Source organism: Liolophura sinensis, chromosome 7 (assembly GCF_032854445.1).
Source record: "Liolophura sinensis isolate JHLJ2023 chromosome 7, CUHK_Ljap_v2, whole genome shotgun sequence".
Classification (NCBI taxonomy): domain Eukaryota; kingdom Metazoa; phylum Mollusca; class Polyplacophora; order Chitonida; family Chitonidae; genus Liolophura; species Liolophura sinensis.
The window spans coordinates 15,508,886-15,529,432 of NC_088301.1; the positions used below are offsets into that span (position 1 = coordinate 15,508,886).

The window sequence follows — 20,547 nt, forward strand, 5'->3', positions numbered from 1 at the left end:
TTTAGGCTATTTCAACTCCTTTTTTTTTTTTTTAACTTTGGCAGGGGAGCATCATAGCCGCTATCCTTGAAAGTCTTTTTCTTATACTGGCCTAGCGTTGTTAAAGTCGTAACACTAACAGTGTTAATCTCATACTCAATGAAGAACTGGGCTAATTGTTATTGAACAAGTCATGTACAAGTTTCCCTCCACGGATTATGAAGCTAAATACAGCGCTGGTATCATCTTGTGTCCAGTTTTCGATACAGTGCGTTTATTTGAAAACGTGGGCGAAACATAAATTCCCTGTTCAGTCGTGGCATCTTGTGCATTGTAACTTTCACGGTTATGCCACTGGAAACATTTATGCAAGTCAGATTTCCCTATTCAGAGCACCCTCCCTAGATGATGAAGTTGAAAATGTGTATCTTCATATACATTTAGAGAAACCAGTATATTTTGTGTTTTATAAAGAGCTATTGTTTTGTCTAGTGTTGGAGTTTGAAGATGTCTACCTGGACAACCTGCCCCACTGTCAGACGTATGAGAGAAGTTACATGCATAGAGATGTCATCACACACCTGGCTGTAGCTAAGTAAGTAACCACTGGCTTAACTGTTACTATTCAGGTGTGTCATCACACACTTAGTTGTGGCTATGTAAGTAACTGCTGGCTTAACTCTTACTGCCAGGTGTGTTCAGTGTGTCATCACACGCCTAGCTGTTACTAGGTAACTACTGGCATAGCTGTTTCTGTTTGGATATGTCATCACACACCTGACAGTGGCAAAGTAAGAAACTACTGACATAACTATTGCTATGCAGGTGTCATCACAAGGCTGCCTGTGGCTAAGTAAGTAACTATATGTACTGGCTTAACTCTTAGTGTTAGACACTATCCTACTCTCACTAGTTTAACACTACCTTGTACAGGTCTGTGTAAATGTGTGTAAATCAGATTTTTTTCTGTCAGGAAAGTGTTTTGGATCGTTTTTGTTAGTTATATTTATTGCACTGTGCTTTTAGGTCAGCTGGTTAAAGCTGTATCATTGTTGTGTATTTTGCATCTAGAAAAAAATGTTCCCAAAACTTCGAAATGAATAGTACTGGCAATGTTTTCAGGACAGGATTCATAATAACAGCCAGCTGTGATGGACATGTAAAGTTCTGGAAGAAGACAGCGGAGGAAGGAATTGAGTTTGTGAAACACTACAGAAGCCACCTTGGTAGGTACATCAACATACTTTCCATTACATAAGCCATCTTGTTAGGTATATCAACATACTTTCCATTAAATAAGCTATTTTGGTTGGTACATCAACATACTTTTCGTTACATAAGCCATCATGGTGGGTACATCAACATACTTTCCATTACATAAGACATCTTGGTGGGTACATCAACATACTTTTCATTACATAAGGCATCTTGGTGGGTACATCAACATACTTTTCATTACATAAGCCATCATGGTGGGTACATCAACATACTTTTCATTACATAAGGCATCTTGGTGGGTACATCAACATACTTTTTGTTACATAAGCCATCATGGTGGGTACATCAACATACTTTTCATTACATAAGGTATCTTGGTGGGTATATCAACATACTTCATTACATAAGACATCTTGGTAGGTAGATCAACATACACTGTACTTTTCATTACATAAGACGTCTTGGTAGGTACATCAACGTACACTGTACTTTTCGTTACATAAGACGTCTTGGTAGGTACAGCAATGTTGTTTTCATTACATACGCCATCTTGGTAGATATGTCAAAACACATACAGAGAAGAGTGAAATACAATGCTTTAACTGTAAATTGTCATTAAATGTATGTATTTACCGAATTAAGGCAGGTGAGATAATGTGTTTAGAGTCCCACCAGTCTACCTGTGTGTGTTTTAAACTTTAGCTTGGATGATAAAGATGGACATGTGTCTGAATAATGCCGGGCATGCCAGGATGAGGTAGTTCGTATTATAGAAACTTGCCAAAGATATTGGTTTTTGGTACAGGCACTCCACTTTTCTCCACCCATAAATCTGACTGCTGTAGTATTAGAGTGACAAATTCTTTAGTATGGAGTTAAACAACTGTCAGTTAAATAAATAAATAATCACAGATGTTTTAATAATAGTATTAAATAGTAATCTTTTTATGATAAAATTCTTTTGATCATACCAACATGACTGGTCTTACTGGCTGGGGATTTGAACCAGCAGTCTCTGAGTTAGGAGTCCACGCTTCTACCACTAGACTAGAGGGAAATTCCCTCCATCCTAGAGGTATATACCACCATCCTAGAGGTATATACCACTTATATATCATCCTATTACGCCAAGATCATGGGGCATAAATATAATTTTAAATTTTCTGCGCTGTTGCAGGTAATATTGAAGACCTTGCTGTGTCCCCAAATGGAGAGCTGAGTTGTACTATTTCTAATGATAAATCTGCTAAAGTCTTTGACGTTGTCAATTTCGGTAAGTAATTCAGTTCCTGCATTGTAACATTGTAACAATACTTTATAATACACAATGGATTATGTTGCTAATTCCAGCATTGCTGGTCATGTTTGTAGAGGAGACACTACTGTCAGAATTTCTCAGTAAAGAAGAATGCTTTTATTTAAACATTCCAGAACTCCCACAAGATCAAGTTTAGCAGGTTGATACATGTACCTTTTTATTGTGAATACTGTTTTATTATAATTGCATGCTTTCAATTACAAAAGGTGACTCAAAGAAAATGCTCACTAAGAGGCAAAACTTCCAGTAAGACATCATCATTCCTTCCAAAACAAACTTAAAAACACTTTTCTCCATGGCTGAGTGGGTTAGCATGTCAGTGTGGCTCAATGACCCAGGAGCCTCCCACCAGTATGGTTGCTGTGAGTTCAAGTCCAGCTCGTGCTGGCTTCCTCTCCACTCGTGTGTGGGAAGGTTAGCCAGCAACCTTTGGATGGTCGGGTGTTTCCGCTGGGCAGCAAGCCTGGTTTTCTCCCACCATAATGCTGGCCGTTACCGTATAAGTGAAATATTCTTCAGTATGGCATAAAACACCAATCAGATGATTAAATAAATAAAAACACTTTTCCAAGAAAAAAATCTGTTTATAGAATAGGGCAAGATGTATGACTTCAGTACAGTCATGGGTAAAATTTTAGGTCATTTTTAATCAGGATGCAAACAGATAGAGAAAGCTATGGATTGAATGATTTATTTATTTATTTATATATTTATTTATTTATTTATTTATTTATTTGATTGGTGTTTTAGCTGTACTCAAGAATATTTCACTTATACGACGACAGCCAGCATAATGGTGGGTAGAAACCGGGCAGAGCCCGGAGGAAACCCACGACCATCTGCAGGTTTCTGGAAGACCTTCCCATGTATAGCCGGAGAGGAAGCCAGCATGAGCTGGACTTGAACTCACAGCGACCGCATTGGTGAGAGGTTCCTGGGTCATTACTGAGCCACGGAGTCCCCACTATGGATTGAAGTTATTCACACAATGACAACCAGTTAATAGTGACAAACAGTCATTATGTTAATATCAATAAATTCCACCTCATACATGTACTGCTCATTCATTTCTCTGCTCTCAAATCTTGTTTCAACTGAAAATGCAGACGCATGAATTTTGATCCGTTTTTCTCTCTGTAAGAAGCAGTATGTTGTTGTGGTTTCAGATATGATCAACATGCTTCCATTGCCATATGCACCACACTGTTGTGGCTGGATCTACGCTGCCGGGGATGCTATCCCTGCCCTCGCTATGTGAGTATGCTTACAAAAACCTTGTGCTTGTGGTTTGGTTCTCTTTTTAACAAGAAGTTCTTTGAGTTTTTTTAAGTCCAGGACATCCAGTTTCGGTTGACTACCATAGTTGTGCTAGCCTTTTTTTCCCTTATACCCATGTGACTAAGCTGATTATAATGTTTTAAGCCATTTTCACCATCATATAACCAGACCCGGGTGATATCACAGGTGTACAGGAGACCAACTCAAGATACACCCATTCACAACGAGCTCAGACTGGATGCTTTTCCTAGGTTATCTCCCTTGAATTAGAAGAGCATGCGTGCACAAGTTCAGACTGAACTTCCGTAAGCTTCGTTTTCTTGATGAACTTTGCTTAAGCCTCGGTCCTGACACAGTATTGATTAAAAAGGAAAATGCTTCAGAAACTAAATATTCTTGTAACACGGAACATGTAGGATGATTTTGCTTTGCCAAGGTGGTAAAGTGGAAATAATTTTGCCAAACTGAAATTATATTTGCAAAATGTGACAGTGGCAATCGGTTGCGCTAGCAATGCATGGTATAATCAAGTGGAAAATTAGTTCCAGTATGGTGCAATCACCTAGGAGCCCCTCACCAATGTATTCGCTTTAAGTTCAAATACAGCTCATTTTTTTCTCCGGATATACATGTGAAGGTCTGGCTGCGACCTGTGGTTGTCCGTGAGTTTCCCTCAGGTTCTTCTGGGTTTTCTTCCACCATAATGCTAGCTGCCATCGTATAAGTGAAATATTCTTGAGTACGCCGATCAAATATATAAAATAAACCAAGCATTTGCCTTGTCAGTTCAGAGTATAACAGTTAGATACATAGCATCAACATAACGAATTACAGGTCTGCCCCTAGTTTCAGGCCTAATTTTTCACAAATTATACCAGTTTTACAGTTGTCCAGCGTTTTGTTAACTGAACAGCTGGTCATATTGAATTGAAACTTGGTATCTGGCTTCACCCTGACAAGTCCAACATTCGTTTAGTGTATTGTTAACTGGATGATGCCTGTTTTTGTGTTTGTCATGAACATTTTTCAATAGTGTTGATTATTCTATTGAAATTGAACCTCGATGCATAGCTTTATGGAAACAACTCAGTTACACGCCAAGTTCATATTTTTGGCTGTCATCCATCCTTATACTGATATGGTCTTTCACACAGCTGTTGGTCTGTAGGGAACATTGCATTGTAAAAGCAGTCCTTCCAGAATGTGCTTTATTTATATAATGAACCAAAATTGAATTTATATAAACTTGTCTGCTTTTTAGTTACACTGCAATAGCTGTTGTTTTCATACAACTACTAATTTCCTAATTTTTAGCACTGTACGTGAGTCTACGCTGAATGTGACTTGTTTTTTGGGGTGGGTTGGGGTGTGAATGAAGTGTACCATTCTTCATATTTACTTGTATACTATATTCTTTGCAGTTCTGACAAAGCCAGCGGGAAGATGTATATGTATGATGGGAAGGGGACAGCTGAGCCAATCCATGTGCTGGAGACGCTTCACAGCCAGCAGGTCAATCTAATCAGGGTAAAGTCAACACTTTCTTTGGCAACCTCCCCATGGGGTCTAGGGTGAATAGCATAACCTTAGCCCTCTAGGCAACCTTAAATGGTGAACTATTTAAACATATTTTTGAGGTTTTCGTGCAAGGGCCGTATTTCATGTGTTTTGGGATTTGTGAGTTTTGTTTATTTAACAGAAAAGAATGCATCTCTGTTTATTTGTTTATTGTTGATACCTGTATATCAGGTGTAATATTTGATCCCTGTAACAGTACAACACTGTGTTGGAGGTGGATCAGTTGTTGATACCTGTATATCAGGTGTAATGTTTCATCCCTGTAACAGTACAACACTGTGTTGGAGGTGGATCAGTTGTTGGTACCTGTATATCAGGTGTAGTGTTTGATCTCTCTAACAGTAGCATACTAGATCAGTTGTTGATACCTGTACAACAGGTGTAATGTTTCATCCCTGTAACAGTACAACACTGTGTTTGAGGTGGATCAGTTGTTGGTACCTGTATATCAGGTGTAGTGTTTGATCCCTGTAACAGTACAACACTGTGTTGGAGGTGGATCAGTTATTGATACAGGTATATCAGGTGTAATTTTTGATCTCTGTAACAGTACAACACTGCGTTTAAGGTGGATCAGTTGTTGATAGAGGTATATCAGGTGTAGTGTTTGATTACCATTACAGTACAACCCTGTGTATAAGGTGAAATAGCTGTTGAAGTCTGTATTTCATGCTGTCATGTGTACCTGTTACAGTACAACCCTGTGTATGAGGTAGCCGTATCTATAGACAAAGCAGGGATGCTGGAGTACTGGACTGGACCGAAAACAGACTACAAATTCCCCAAGAGGATAGGCTTTGACTCCAAGATGGACACAGACCTCTATGATTTTATGAAGGTAGACAAATAGAATGGTCGTGATCAGTGTCAAATCACAGGTGTGGACAACAACATCACATAATAAAGAATTTAATTACATGTAAATTTTACTGTTGAATTAACCGTACATTGGCTGTGGACAAGAAAGATGTTCTAGAATTAAAAAAATCGCTGGAAATTTTGGTAGTTCAGAGGAAAGTGCTCACAGAATTTGCCGTTTATGCATTACATTCATTACTACATCAGACTGACAAACCAGTACAGCAGGTTTTCTACAACATGAGACTGACAAACCAGTACAGCGGGTTGTCTACGACATGAGACTGACAAGCCAATACAGCAGGTTGTCTATGACATGAGAGTGACAAACCAGTACAGCAGGTTGTCTATGACATGAGAGGAACAGACCAGTACAGCAGGTTGTCTACGACATGAGACTGACAAACCAATACAGCAGGTTGTCTATGACATGAGAGTGACAAACCAATATAGCAGGTTGTCTATGACATGAGAGGGACAGACCAGTACAGCAGGTTGTCTACGACATGAGAGTGACAAACCAATACAGCAGGTTGTCTATGACATGCAAAACTTGCATGTTTAAGTGTCATAAAGTCTGCAATATTGTTTTGTGGATATTAGTCTGTTTTCATCACAGTATAGCTGAAATAGTGCTGGTGCGGGGTAAAATCATAAACTAATCATCTTGTGTTTGCAGAACAAATGTATTCCCACTGGGCTGTCTTTTTCCCCTGACGGTAAACTGATGGCCACCATAGCTACTGACAGGAAAGTAGGAGAAAATTTTACAAACAGATCTATTTTCTAGAAAGTTTGGTAACCATGGAATCGTGGTATTTGTGAAATTTAAACGAGTACATGGATTGAGACACAAGTAGTTAAATCTGCTCATTTAATTAGAAATATGCATTTATTTTATTTTATTGGTGTTTTATGTCATTCTGGTGAATATTTCACTGAGACAACGGTGGCCAGCATTATGGTGGGAGGAAGTCGGGTGGAAGTTTGTATTAATTTCACATACTTTTATCACGTGAAATTAGTCTCTTTCTCTGATGTTACTAATGAAACCATTTGGAATGTGGTGTAAACATTTGTGAAGAAGTAAATAAAACAAAAGAAAGATGGTGATTTATTTTATGATAATTTTCAGGTGCGTGTGTTTAATTTTCTGACGGGGAAGCTGAAAAAAGTTCTGGATGAGTCTCTCCAAAAGTTCTCGGAACTTCAACAGGTGAGGATAACAATTTAAAGCTGTGTTCTCGCAAACATGCCATAGGAGATTTTATAGTTCAAACTCTTTTATTAGATAAACAGTAACAAAAGTCGTAATGTATCATGTGACCTTTCAAAGGGGTGATGGAAGTATTTAACACCAAACATTATATTAAAATATGGGTGCCTGACTTTCAAGAATAGTTACAGAAAATTAGAGTTGATTGTTTGTGAACTTTAGAATTTCCTGAACTTGGATAGAGCTGCAGTTCAGGTGATGAGCAAGTAAATTTCCTCAAAGGTTGCCTAACATTTCTGATGACAAATCACATGATACAGTAGGAACTTTTTTGCCTTAAGTGACTTTAGTGATCTTAGCGGTTTAGTGAACTTGAAACTCCTGTATTGTACATGTAAATGAAGCTCAATGGAAATGCCTTCTGTGAATATACCATATGTGTGTGTACTGAATAGTTGACTGCCAGTGTATATTAGAGTGAAAATCTCTTGAGTATAGCATGATTTACAATGTAGCAACAATCAAATAAATAATGAATGAAAGATTTGGACTCATCACCCTACTGGCAATATTTCAGTCATATCAGAGCAAGTTTGTAATAGTGGATCTTTACATAAACAGGGTCCGTGACTGAGGTAATAAGCGTGCCAGAGTTGCACAATGACCAACAAGCCTCTCACCAATGCGGTTGCTGTGACTCTGGCTCATGGCGGCTTTCACCCCGGCCGTACATGTACATGTACTTGGGAATGTCTGCCAGCCTGCGGATGCCAACCTGCCAACGGTCATGGGTTTCCCCCAGGCACAGTTCAGTTTCCTTCTTCCATAATTCATTGCATGAAGTGGTCATACATGTAGGTTGTAACTGTCATAGCGACACATGTTAAAAACCTAATGTTGTCGTGGTAGTTACAATCAACTTAGCTTGTGATTACTGTGTGCAAGAGGCCTGTGAGCTTTACATGTAACTTGTATTAATTTTGTCTTGGTTGATACAGAGATCGAGACACTGATACAATACAGTATGGTGGTAATGCGTTTTTATTGATTACATGTGTGATGATATTAAATCTGCCTGTATGAAAGTGTTGTCCAGATGATAACAACTGACAATGTATTTGTATTCAGATGAAACAGCAGCTGCCAAATATGGAGTTCGGGAAGAGAATGGCAACAGAGAGAGATCTGGAAAAGTCTGAGGCATTTTCAGGCTGTAATATAAGTGAGTCATGAAATATGGCAAATATCTGACTGTCATTTTTTTTTTCACCTACACGCGAGTTTTCAGGCTTCAATCCTGCAATCCAAGCAATCCCCTGCCAGCACCCCCCCCACTCCTCCAAATCTTCACCCCCACCATTGTTCTCAGGGTTTTTATGGCAATAAACTTTTGCAGCGTTCATAATTAAATAATGTGTTAACTCAACAATTAGGGTAAGTATTCATTGTCAGTTGTGGCTTCAATTTCCACCAGATTTTGACATTTTAGGGCAATGATCCAGGAGCTATGGCAGTGGAAAACAGCGTGGTCGATAATTACAGTTCCTGCTCTTCATGATGTCTCTGTTGGACACGCTCAGTACAAAGTGCTATAAACTGTGATTGCCAACCGGTCTGTTTTTTCGATTATTGCCCTAAGATGTGAAAATCTGGTGGAAACTGACGCCACTATTGAAAATAAATACTTACCCCTATTGTTGAGGTAACACGTCTTTCAATACTGAGAGAAAACAATGTAAGATTGCTTTGTGTGGTCATGTTGTTGTTGAGTACACATGTACATGTACACATTCAACTTCTGCTGCAGGTCAAATCTGTGCAATCTTTTTTCAGATGGAAAGTTTGTCATTTATTTGTCAAAGGCCAGTGGTTTACCTCGTTTTCATTGATATTTTTCAGTCATGGGATAAACCTGACCCTTGTCATGTAACTGAAATATTGTTGAATTTTCTGTTTGTTTTTTCTAGTGACCCTTTCTCCCACGTCGTAGAACCACTTTTACTTGTTCTAACCAAACTTTTATCTTTATTTACAGTTTTTGATGAGACGGGACATTTTGTTTTATATGCTACAATGTTAGGGGTTAAAGGTGAGTACATACATCACCATGTATATGGATAATAAATGATGCTTTAAGTACATATATTAGGTTGAAACCCATTTCTCTGCTGGTAGAGAGCGGGAGCTGGTCTAGTAGTTAAAGGTGCTTGCCTTTCTATGCCCAGGGTATGTGGGGTTTGGGTTCAAAACCAGACTCTGACAGGGAATTTGTACATTTTCCTCACATTCACTTAATGGGGCCTTGGTGACAAAAAGTGGCGAATGGCTGTCTAACAGTATGAGGGAAATAAAGAAAGTCATGCTAGAAAAATGGCAAAAACACTAACCTATTTCGAGCCACATTTTATATTTCTCAATAGCCCTGGTATTATATTGGATGCGTTTTTTCCAAATGATATCATCAACAGACTTACTGGGAATGTGGGACCAGATTTGTAGAAACCCCACCCCCTTCAAATTCAGAATCTTTACCCTGCCCGCCTGCTTGAACTGGACCCAAACTCTTGACCCCCGGGTTTTTGTGTGTCTATATTTTGTATTCAACCTGGAGATTATTCATGGACTGAGAGTTTGAAACGTCAGTGTCATGCATTGAATATCAAATGTCTTCCCTGCACCACTGAAAAAGGATAGCTGCTTCTCTTCCTAATACTTGTCACCAGCTTTATTACTATTTATATATTATTTCAAACATATTTTTTAAAGGAACTGGTGTTACAGGTTGCTTTGGAAATGGGTCTTGCTACATGTATGAAAGACTTCCAGTACCCCTTACATGGTCTATAAGTGGTGTATGAATGGCAGATTTCAAGCTTGGATTCTACACTGATAACTTCCATCTCTATCTCCAGGGGCCTGGCTCGCCAGCGTGTCGCAATGACCCAGAAATCTCTCACCAATGCGGTTGCTGTTAGTTTAAGTCCAGCTCATGCTGGCTTCCTCTCCGGCCATACGTGGGAAGGTCTGTCAGTAACCTGCAGATGGTCATGGATTTCCCCCCATAATGTTGGCAGTCGTCATATAAGTGTAATATTCTTGAGTACGGCATAAAACATCAATCAAATAAATAAATAAATAAATAAATAAATCTTGTGCTCCATTTTTCAGTGATCAACCTTCATACAAATAGATGCGTGAGGTTACTGGGCAAGTCCGAGCTAGCTCGATTCCTCCACATCTCACTGTTCCAAGGGTCAGGCAAGAAGAAAGCGGCTGCCACTGATGCCGAGATGACTGCCTCAGATAACCCTATCCTACAGAACATACAGGTGGACCCCATCCTTTTCTGCACAGCCTTCAAAAAGAATAGGTTCTATATGTTCACCAAACGTGAATCTGATGATGCTCAAAGGTGGGTGAATCTATTACTATTCAAATGGCCTAAAATTTTATCCTGAAAAATGCATTTTTAAAGGCAAATGAATCTTATAAAATGTTAGTTTTTGGGCCCAAACTTTATGTCCACTGAATAGCAGGGTATTTTGTCTGAGATATCTGGATGCTTTTTTAGGATTCTAAAACTTTCTGTGAACCAACACTGCATTTTTAAGCTTCTCAAAAAGACTTGATATATAATTTATAGTCAAATATATTTGTCAGCCTTTGTCCAGCACCGCTGGGTAAGAACATAAGCAAATGTTGAGAAATCAGTTTCTGATGGTATATGTATTCTGAATTGTGAACTACATTTACAAGACAGTGTGTTTGTGTACATATATAAAATTCAGTATCAGCATCAATTTTTCTATGCGGAATTGTTACACGGATTTATTTAGACTACATGTAAATCCAGACAGCATTATCTTCAAATTGTGTATATAGCAATACTACACTTTATTGCCTGAGTGAAATTCATTTGGTCTTGTTTGGTACATGTAACAGTGGAGAATCAGAGAGAGATGTCTTCAACGAGAAGCCGTCTAAGGAGGAACTGGTAGCAGCCACCCAGGTCAGTGCTTGGTGGGGAATTAGTGATGAGTTTTATTGGTTTTTTTTGCTTCAGTTTAATACTCTCCAGGACAAAATCTGCCTAGATGCCAGGGCCAATGTTTGGCTCCATTCTCATAGGTCTGTTTCCCAATTTGCAACTCCAGATGTTAATACTGGGAACTGATTTCACAATATATTCTTTTTTCAGATATGCACACATCTATTTTATTGTTTGGACATTGAGAGTAGAAGGGCGCATGTTAGTGGTGGGGGGGCATGGTTGGGGTGCTCATGGGAGTGGGAACAGTATAATATGAGAAAGTGAAAGTGTTTTATGTGATAAACCTAAATATGCAGTCACAAGTAACAAGTTTTATACAAGGTATGTGACCAGGGGTGAAGTGTTAGTTAACTGTACACAGTACTTGAAGTGCAGACTACAACTACCTTCTGCGCTTTTTTTTTCCCCAAATTGTGTGGCTTTGCCATAGAATATTTCCCAGTTGAGTTCCCACAGGCTGTTTCTCAAACTCTGTGGATTATGCCCTGCTCTATAAATATTTAGATATCAGGGGATGTCAGATAATGTTCTGCTTATTATAAAATGAGCTCCTTGAGCGTTTGTAACATTGCCACAACTCTCTCAGAAAATTCTTAATATCCAGTAATATGTTTACCCTGTCAACAAGAAGTTATCTCCCCTAGGTATGCCGTTCGGTGTCGTCAGTGATCATGTCTATCCCCAAGTTATTGTCCCAAATTATTTCCATTTTTGTTGAGAAGAGCTACATGATTTTAGAAATCATGGTTAATAAATCAACTGTGGGTAATACTATATAGGGAACTCAGCCTGCTACATTGCTTTAGGTGATGGGCTGGTTTTATCTGGAGATGTTCAGTTGCTTTAGGTGATGGTCTGGTTTTATCTGGAAGTGGTCAGTTGCTTTAGGTAATGGGCTGGTTTTATCTGGAAGTGGTCAGTTGCTTTAGGTGATGGGCTGGTTTTATCTGGAGATGGTCAATTGCTTTAGGTGATGGGCTGGTTTTATCTGGAAGTGGTCAGTTGCTTTAGGTGATGGACTGGTTTTATCTGGAAGTGGTCAATTGCTTTAGGCGATGGGCTGGTTTTATCTGGAAGTGGTCAATTGCTTTAGGTGATGGGCTGGTTTTATCTGGAAGTGGTCCATTGCTTCAGGTGATGGGCTGGTTTTATCTGGAAGTGGTCCATTGCTTTAGGTGATGGGCTGGTTTTATCTGGAAGTGGTCCATTGCTTTAGGTGATGGGCTGGTTTTATCTGGAAGTGTTCAGTTGCTTTAGGTGATGGGCTGGTTTTATCTGGAAGTGGTCCATTGCTTTAGGTGATGGGCTGGTTTTATCTGGAAGTGGTCCATTGCTTTAGGTGATGGGCTGGTTTTATCTGGAAGCACCAGGCTAGCCAGACACCCGTCCACCCGTCCAACTGGACGGGCAATCCAGCCAAATGGGGTATTTTGGACGGGCAAAATTTTGAATAAACATTTTTGGGGGGGGGGGGTTGAAAACAAAATAAATATATCTAAGATCGTTCCATCGAAACATACGTGAGGTCGTGTTGTTGTTGTTGTCTGCATTAGCGCTCGTAATCAGTGAGAGTGACGGCGATGAAGAAATTGTAGACGACCCACGAGACAGGGTCCCATTAAGCGCGCGGCAGGCACGGCTAGTCCCATCCCACAGACCAGTGCACTGTTTCAAAGTGTATTAACATTATATGTATGTATACTAGATTGTGAATATTTTTCTAACATGTAAGTTTTCAAAGTGTATTCATATATGTATTCAGATGACAGAAATGATGTTTGACATGCACTACTGTGTCACTGTGCCAAAAGTTAATTTCTCGACATAGATATGTGACTGATAGTACATGTATTTGAATTGTTTGTTGTTTTGTTTTGTTTTTTGTATTTTGCAAAGTTTATTTCTACCTACTGTGACTTAGCTGCTCAAATCGTATGGTGATTGGTGACACCACTCTTTTTAGTCAGTGACAGTCACAGATTCAGTGGTGATAATTTTGCCTGTTCTCAGTCTCAGTTGTAAGAGCTATGTATACTGTATTCTGATTTGGTTCCGTTGCATTTTAATGTAAAGTAGTGTAACTGTGAGTGACATGCACCTGCTGTGCCAAATTACCATACATTTTGATTGTTTTCCTTTTATATGTATTTTTGTGTATTTTATTGCTCACAGTTTATTTATTTCTACCTCCTGATTCACAGCATTCACACTTGAACTGTCAGAACTGGTGTGCCAAATTGCCATAGTTTTCCTTGCATCTGTATTGAATTGTGTATTTTACAGTTCAATTTGTTTTTCTACCTCCTGTTTCACACTTGGTTGTCCAAAGCATAACAGATTGTAACCTTACATAGTTTAATATAAAATTTATGTACTCTTTTTAGTGATTCGGACTCAGTGTCAGTCATTGGTGGGAAAAATGTGATATATTGGGTGCCCCTAAAAACTGTCAATTTCTTGGGGTCCAATAGTAATACATTATTTCCAGTGATATAATAGCAATAAAAGCTATTAAAAGGTCTTGATTTTCAATGATACAGTGGCGATAAAATGTCTCTGGCGGCAGACCCCCTGCTTATTTACGGGGGCCTCAAGCGGCGGCCCCCAAACCCCCTGCCTTTTGGACGCCCTATTGTCAGATCCTGGCTAATGCTCTGTCTGGAAGTGGTCAATTGCTTTAGGCGATGGGCTGGTTTTATCTGGAAGTGGTCAATGACATCAGACATTAACCTGTCGTACCCAGAAAATCACAGTATGAGAATGACTGACAAGGTAAACATTCGTAAACACTGGAACTGCTGGCATGCCATCTGGGGACAGAATTCTACTGTTCTTTTTTTTTTTTTTATCAATTTTATTGGTGTTTTACTGCCATACTCAAGAATTTGGTACAAAGGCAGTCAGGTTCAAGGGTGGAAGAAACCACTAACCTTTTGCAAGTTTCATGTATATGTTGTGCCGCCATGCATTTGTACATTTGATGGCAGAAAGCTTGTCAGTTTGTGTGACTTGTCGATGGTTTATCCCAGGCATACTCTGGCTCCCTGGTATGGTGTTACGAAGCAATTAGATTGATAAATAAATAAATAAATAGAGTTTTCCTGTACATGCCATGCAAAAAGGGCGGAGATAGAGGCCATACTCATTGAAAACATAATTACATTGTCTCTTGGGGGAATTCATGTACATGTGGGCATGAGTTTGTTTATGTGTGATATACATGTACTCATAATTATGAATGTATGATTGTGATCGGGGTTTCAATGCAGGATTGGCAGGATTTCAGCTGTATCTCAGGGAGACCTGTTAGTGTTATCAGGGGCATCAGATTGGACCTGGTTGACTCTTATGACTGTGTGGAATTTCAGTAAATGCTCTACACAGTTGACTCAATGTTCAATTGTTTGATAGCATTGCTGAGAAAGCTTTGATTAAATATTTAAAAGATAGTTTTAAAACATGATGTCCTATGCACACGCTATTTAATTGATGCTATTTGATTGATGGGTTTTTTTTTTGGTTTTTTTTTTGGTTTGTGCATTTGAAAGCATCATATTTTCTTTCCTCTGATTTTTTATATCATCATTCTCTTGCATATACTCATGCTGCAAATTCTGCAGGAGGAGCCTGTGGTAAAAAGATGTTCTCTGGAGCCTTCAGGAATGAAATGAAAGTGTTCTTTTATGTCCATATTTTAGCTAATAGTGTTTAGAGTATGGCTTTATTCTTTCATCTCCAGGACTCTTCGTACACACGGGTGGCTGAGAACTGCGTTATCCATACTACGCTGGGCGACATCCACTGTAAACTGTTTCCCAGAGAGTGAGTTGAATGTAAAAGCATATACATGCCTGTGTTGTGTTTCACATTACTCATAAAGTTTGGTGTGTGGAAAATGCAGTTTCAGAAGTGTGTGAAAGCTTTAAAAATGATACAGACCACTTATTAAATGGCCTTATAAAGTGGATGGATCGGTCAGAATTAAACAGCTGAGTCACAGGAAAAATTGCTAAACTTTAGGGTGGAGTACTGCGACTCTAATTATTTTGGGAGGTTGGTGGAAACAGATCTAAACAGTCACAGGCATTTTTAGCACGTCATACACTGAACGTCAGTGTCTGTGTCCAAAAACAGAGAAAGCAGTGTTAAACAAAATGCTATGGGTGGTATCTTAAAAAGTGCTGCAGTTATTGACATCAGGATTTGAACACATGTAAATCACAGTTACATAAGGGGGATATTCCTTCCTTGATTTGGTGTGTACATATTAAATACTGTAAATTGCTGAATTGCTGACTTAGTGTGTTGTGTATTAGAATCAATGTTGAACAAAATGTTAGAAGTGGTATCACAAAAAGTACAGCATGTTTTTGAGCTCAGAGTACCTAGAGCACAGTAGCATGAGAGAGATATTCCATCGTTGATGTACATATTAAGTACCATAAATTACTGAATTCCTGACTTTATAGTGTATTATGAATAGGAATCAATGTTAAACAAAATGTTAGGGGTGATACCTCAAGAAGTACTGCTTTTATTGAGCTAAGAGTTTGCACACATGTAGAGCACAATAACATTGAGGGGATATTCCATGGTTGATGCTCTTTGTGCATATTAATTATGTAAATTACCAAATTCACAATTTCGGTACTTCAGTGTTTTGAGCTGAAGTTTGGTATTCAGGTGTCTGCTCTAAGGGAGCTCTTTAGTAGCCTTGCTATCAAATCTAAGTTTCAGAAGTACTTGATACAGGTTACTGTAACTGGATATATTAACTTCCAATCAGAGATTTTATGAGGCCATAAGACACGCCAAGTTAGAGAAACCAGAAAGACAATATCACATCTAAATACATGTTCAAAAACTGCTGAATTCTAGGGTTACAAAAATAACTTGAAATGATTGGTTAAAATTGATGACATGCATTGTGCTTACTTGTAAAGAAGATGTTTTGAACTTTATGTTGGATACTTTATCGTAATTATTGATGTATATACACATGTATACATTTGGCCAAGTGTTGCCTGGTCTTTTAATGATAATAAAGGTGTAATGCATGTAGTTTGCTTCATGTTTTCATCCCCTTGATTTTTAATCCCTGTTTTTATGTTTATGTGTATGTGAATGAACAATGTGCAGTCAGGTGCTATGACACTTGCACATTTCAAAACTGCACCCCACCATCAAGAACAGGAAAGAGGCCCACATGTACACCAGTGCCACGCTCTCATATACATGTAGCTAATCAACGCAGCTAAAAATCTAACCACCATTCATTCCAAACCAAAATATTGTGCAGGAACATTATCATGATGGCTGTGTATTTATTTCAGGTGCCCCAAAACAGTGGAGAATTTCTGTGTCCACAGTAGGAATGGCTACTACAATGGAAACATCTTCCATCGTGTCATTAAGGGCTTCATGATACAAACAGGAGATCCCCTGGGTAAGCTGTTGTTTGTTTGCGTGTAGATGTTTCGTGTAATGCTGTTTTTTGTTTCGTGTAATGCTGTTTTTTGTTTCATGTAATGCTCATTTTGTGTTTCACATTGCAGAGGTCAAAATATTTTGAGCTATCCAAAGGAATATCCCCTTGACAAAATTTGAGGTCAACCAGTGTCTTTTAAAGTTTTGAAATGTATTAGATTCCATTTATATCGTTGTGAAATAACATGGAAATGTATGAAATAAAACACAGAAACATAACTAAGTGTCTAAAACTATGAATATTTGCGTGATATAACCTCATCTTTGTGATGATCCGGCCTCAGTTTGAAGTGATTTTGAACTCTTAAAAATGAGTGAATGACCAAACATAAAGATCCTTGCATTTTACTTGTGTGTGCTTGTTTCCCAGTTCTCACTCTCTGCGTCTATTTGCCCTAAACTCATTATGGATCTAACTTGGGGGCTTTGGTGGCAATAAATGATCCACGATCTCGTGTGGCCATTTGCCCACTCTAAGATTCGTTGAAGAACACATATCTCCTACCAGTATGATGTACATACGTGTATCTGATGGTCACATGTGGCATTGTTCAGCAGCAACTTGCCAGAGAGGGCTCAGTTAGTTAGTTGGTTAATGACCCAGGAGTCTCTCATCAATGCGGTCGCTGTGAGTTCAAGTCCAGCTCATGCTCGCTTCCTCTCTGGTAGTACGTGGGAAGGTCTGTCAGCAACTTTGCCCTGTTTCCACCCACCATAATGCTGGCCGCTGTCCTTTAAGTGAAATATTATTGAGTACGGCATAAAACACCAATCAAATAGATAAATTAATATGGCTAATGTCAACCTTGGACTTGCACAATGTCTTGTAAAAGGAATCTTAAAAAATGTCATGTAGAAGGAATCTTAAAAAATATCATGTAAAAGGAATTTTAAACAGTCAAATAATTGGAAACCCCAAAGATTTTAAATTGCTTTCGGTAAGAATTTTTCTGTGGAGATGAAATCCATTTAAAACTATTATTGTCTAGTAATAAAAAAGTTAATTGATTTCTAACCATATTTGATCAATTACATTACGATCGTTTCAGTGGAATGGGAGAAATTTGTCATTGCCAGAAGCACTGCAGAAAGGCTCTTCTTATAATGTAATTTCATTTCAGTCTTTGTTTTCAGAATTACATGAATGTCACAGATTTTCTTATTGCTATAATTTTCTTTTAATTTCATTCGCAGCTTGCTTTACTTTAGGTATTAGACCTTAAGACTCGTAACCTTATCATTAGATTTTTATGTGGGAGGATATAGAGGGCCCTTTATTGTCAGGGCTCAATTATGCAGTGTTCTATAATTGTCCTATATTACAAAAGTTTTATCTGTGCGTACGTGGGAATGTAGGTCAGCAGTCTGCGGATGGTCGTGGGTTTCTCTGCCCGGTTTCCTCCCACCATAACACTGGCTGCCGTCGTATAAGTGAAATATTCTTGAACACGGTGTAAACCACCAATCAAGTAAATAAATAAATACAAAATATTATGTTCTCTCCTTGATTTTGTTTCTTTGATCTTTAAGTTGAGCCATAAACTTTCAGAAGGTCTGGTGAAATGTAAATTGCATCTGTGTCTGACCATGACTAAATTTTGACCAATGGGCTCTTCACTGATGATGACCAGACCTGTGTCAAATCGTAATCAGATGAATAACCCATATTGCGCCTTCTGCCGACACAGGCAATGGTACTGGAGGAGAATCTATTTGGGGAGGAGAGTTTGAGGACGAGTTCCACCCCCAGCTACGTCATGACAGGCCTTACACCCTGAGTATGGCCAACGCTGGCCCTAATTCCAACGGTTCACAGTTCTTCATCACCTGTGTGCCCACGGTATGTCTTTTAATTCAGAATTAGGGTCTCAGTGTTTTTAGACCTTGGGTATAAACGAACTAATATCAGCTGTACAATGTTCGATATATATCCAAAGTTTTGGTTAAAGGATATACTGTGATATAAATTTGTGTCCGCTCAGTCCAGGGTGTCCGTATTGTCACTTAGCATTGAATCTCATCCGATATTCTGTCCAATTTTCACATTTCCACCTCCCGCCAAGTTTGTTATTTTGCGGTGTCCTTGCCAACCAATTTTCTTCTACCAGATATAATACGTGCTAATACACAGATAATACTTTTCTAATTCCCGTGTCTGATAGTCAGTTCACCATCGATTGTCAATTACTGTGGCATCTGGTCAGTTTTAATCAATTGCCGGAGATAGGCACATTTGCCCTGTTATATTAAAGTGATATATGATTTAGGTATTTATCTTATTTTTCACAGCCCTGGCTTGACAATAAGCACACCGTGTTCGGAAGAGTCCACAAAGGAATGGAGGTGGTGCAGAACATAGGAAATGTGAAAACAAACGCCAAAACGGACAAACCCTACGACGAGATACGGATTGTAAGCGTCACCATAAAATGATCAGGTGTGGATAGTACAGATTGATCGCTCAACAGTGAGAGTTAACTCAACCAAGACCTTCGCATCCATGACTGTAAAAGCCAGGCAACAAGAGGTTGGGATCCCGTAGGACAATATACACGTGCACTGAACCAGCTCATTGGTCAGCCAATGGGGTGGCTGGATTCAGTATCACTTACATGTATAAGGTGGTTAGTGGTTCAACATTCGTTCAAGTCTGTATGTATTAATATCATGAAAGTTAGTGCCCACTGAAGGCTTACCAGGTTGATGTCCACTCAACGCTTGCAAAGGTGGCTTGAATGAAAACAAAATTTTGAAAATTATGTCCACCAAAAGCTTCTGATTGTAATAACTTCTATTAAAGCTTGTGGAGTTCGTGTGAATTAAAAACGAAGAAACTTGTCAAAAGGGTTCCACTAAAAACCCAGTAAGAGTGGGCTCCAGTGGAATAGTGAAGCCTATGAATCAGATCTCCAGTTGCATAGTGAATCTTGTTGTAAAGTTGATGCATTGAATATCGATGCAAATCGTCTCCGAATAACGTGTTCATGTCTTTATGTTAATCTTCAATCCTTTTAGAGATATATTTTAGAAAGTACATGTATGTACATGTATTCATCGATATTATTGTATCTGGCATCTTCTTTTTAGATCCTTTGCATAAGCAGATTCATCAAGCCTTTGCTGAAAATACTGTTTATGGTGATGTCAGGATATATTGTAATTGATTTCTCCAAGAGAAAGTGCAAAAACGAAAAAAAAAAACAACATGGCACAATGGAAAACCAATGTCCTTTTGATCGGCAAAAGAAATTAATCATTGTCCAAATTTTATAAATCATCACAATTTGATTTTCTCTATAAGTATTAACGGAGTAAGACGTTAATACGTTAATTAAACACAGACATGTCAATCATACATGCTTTTGTTGCTGACTGATTCCCCGTTTTCAGCACTGATTTTTAATTTATTTGTTTGATTTGGTGTTTTACGCCGAACTCATGAACAGTTCAGTTATATGACGGCGGCCAGCATTATGTTGGAAGAAAACCCACGACCATTGAACGTAGGAAGCGTTGGTTCAATCCCAACGTTAAACAGAAAATCTTAGATATTTGCTATCATCG

At 38.7% G+C, this 20,547-nt stretch overlaps 1 protein-coding gene across 1 annotated transcript; it reads left to right on the forward strand.

The window, feature by feature from the left end:
• Positions 1-521: 521 nt before the first annotated feature.
• Positions 522-20,018, forward strand: LOC135470120 (peptidylprolyl isomerase domain and WD repeat-containing protein 1-like). The gene is made up of 16 exons (XM_064748879.1): positions 522-574; positions 1,102-1,205; positions 2,375-2,470; positions 3,682-3,769; positions 5,215-5,320; positions 6,066-6,209; positions 6,909-6,983; positions 7,365-7,445; positions 8,574-8,667; positions 9,481-9,534; positions 10,614-10,857; positions 11,388-11,454; positions 15,236-15,318; positions 16,830-16,942; positions 18,672-18,823; positions 19,273-20,018. The coding sequence occupies exons 1-16, from the start codon at positions 537-539 to the stop codon at positions 19,414-19,416; spliced, it is 1,683 nt and encodes a 560-aa protein (XP_064604949.1). The 5' UTR covers positions 522-536; the 3' UTR covers positions 19,417-20,018.
• The last annotated feature ends 529 nt before the right edge of the window (positions 20,019-20,547 follow it).

Coding starts and splice junctions, on each gene's coding strand:
- LOC135470120 (XM_064748879.1), top strand. CDS start 537: ATGCATAGAGATGTCATCACACACCTGGCTGTAGCTAA. Junction 1,206..2,374: donor ACACTACAGAAGCCACCTTG/GTAGGTACATCA, acceptor GCGCTGTTGCAG/GTAATATTGAAGACCTTGCT. Junction 3,770..5,214: donor GCTATCCCTGCCCTCGCTAT/GTGAGTATGCTT, acceptor TATTCTTTGCAG/TTCTGACAAAGCCAGCGGGA.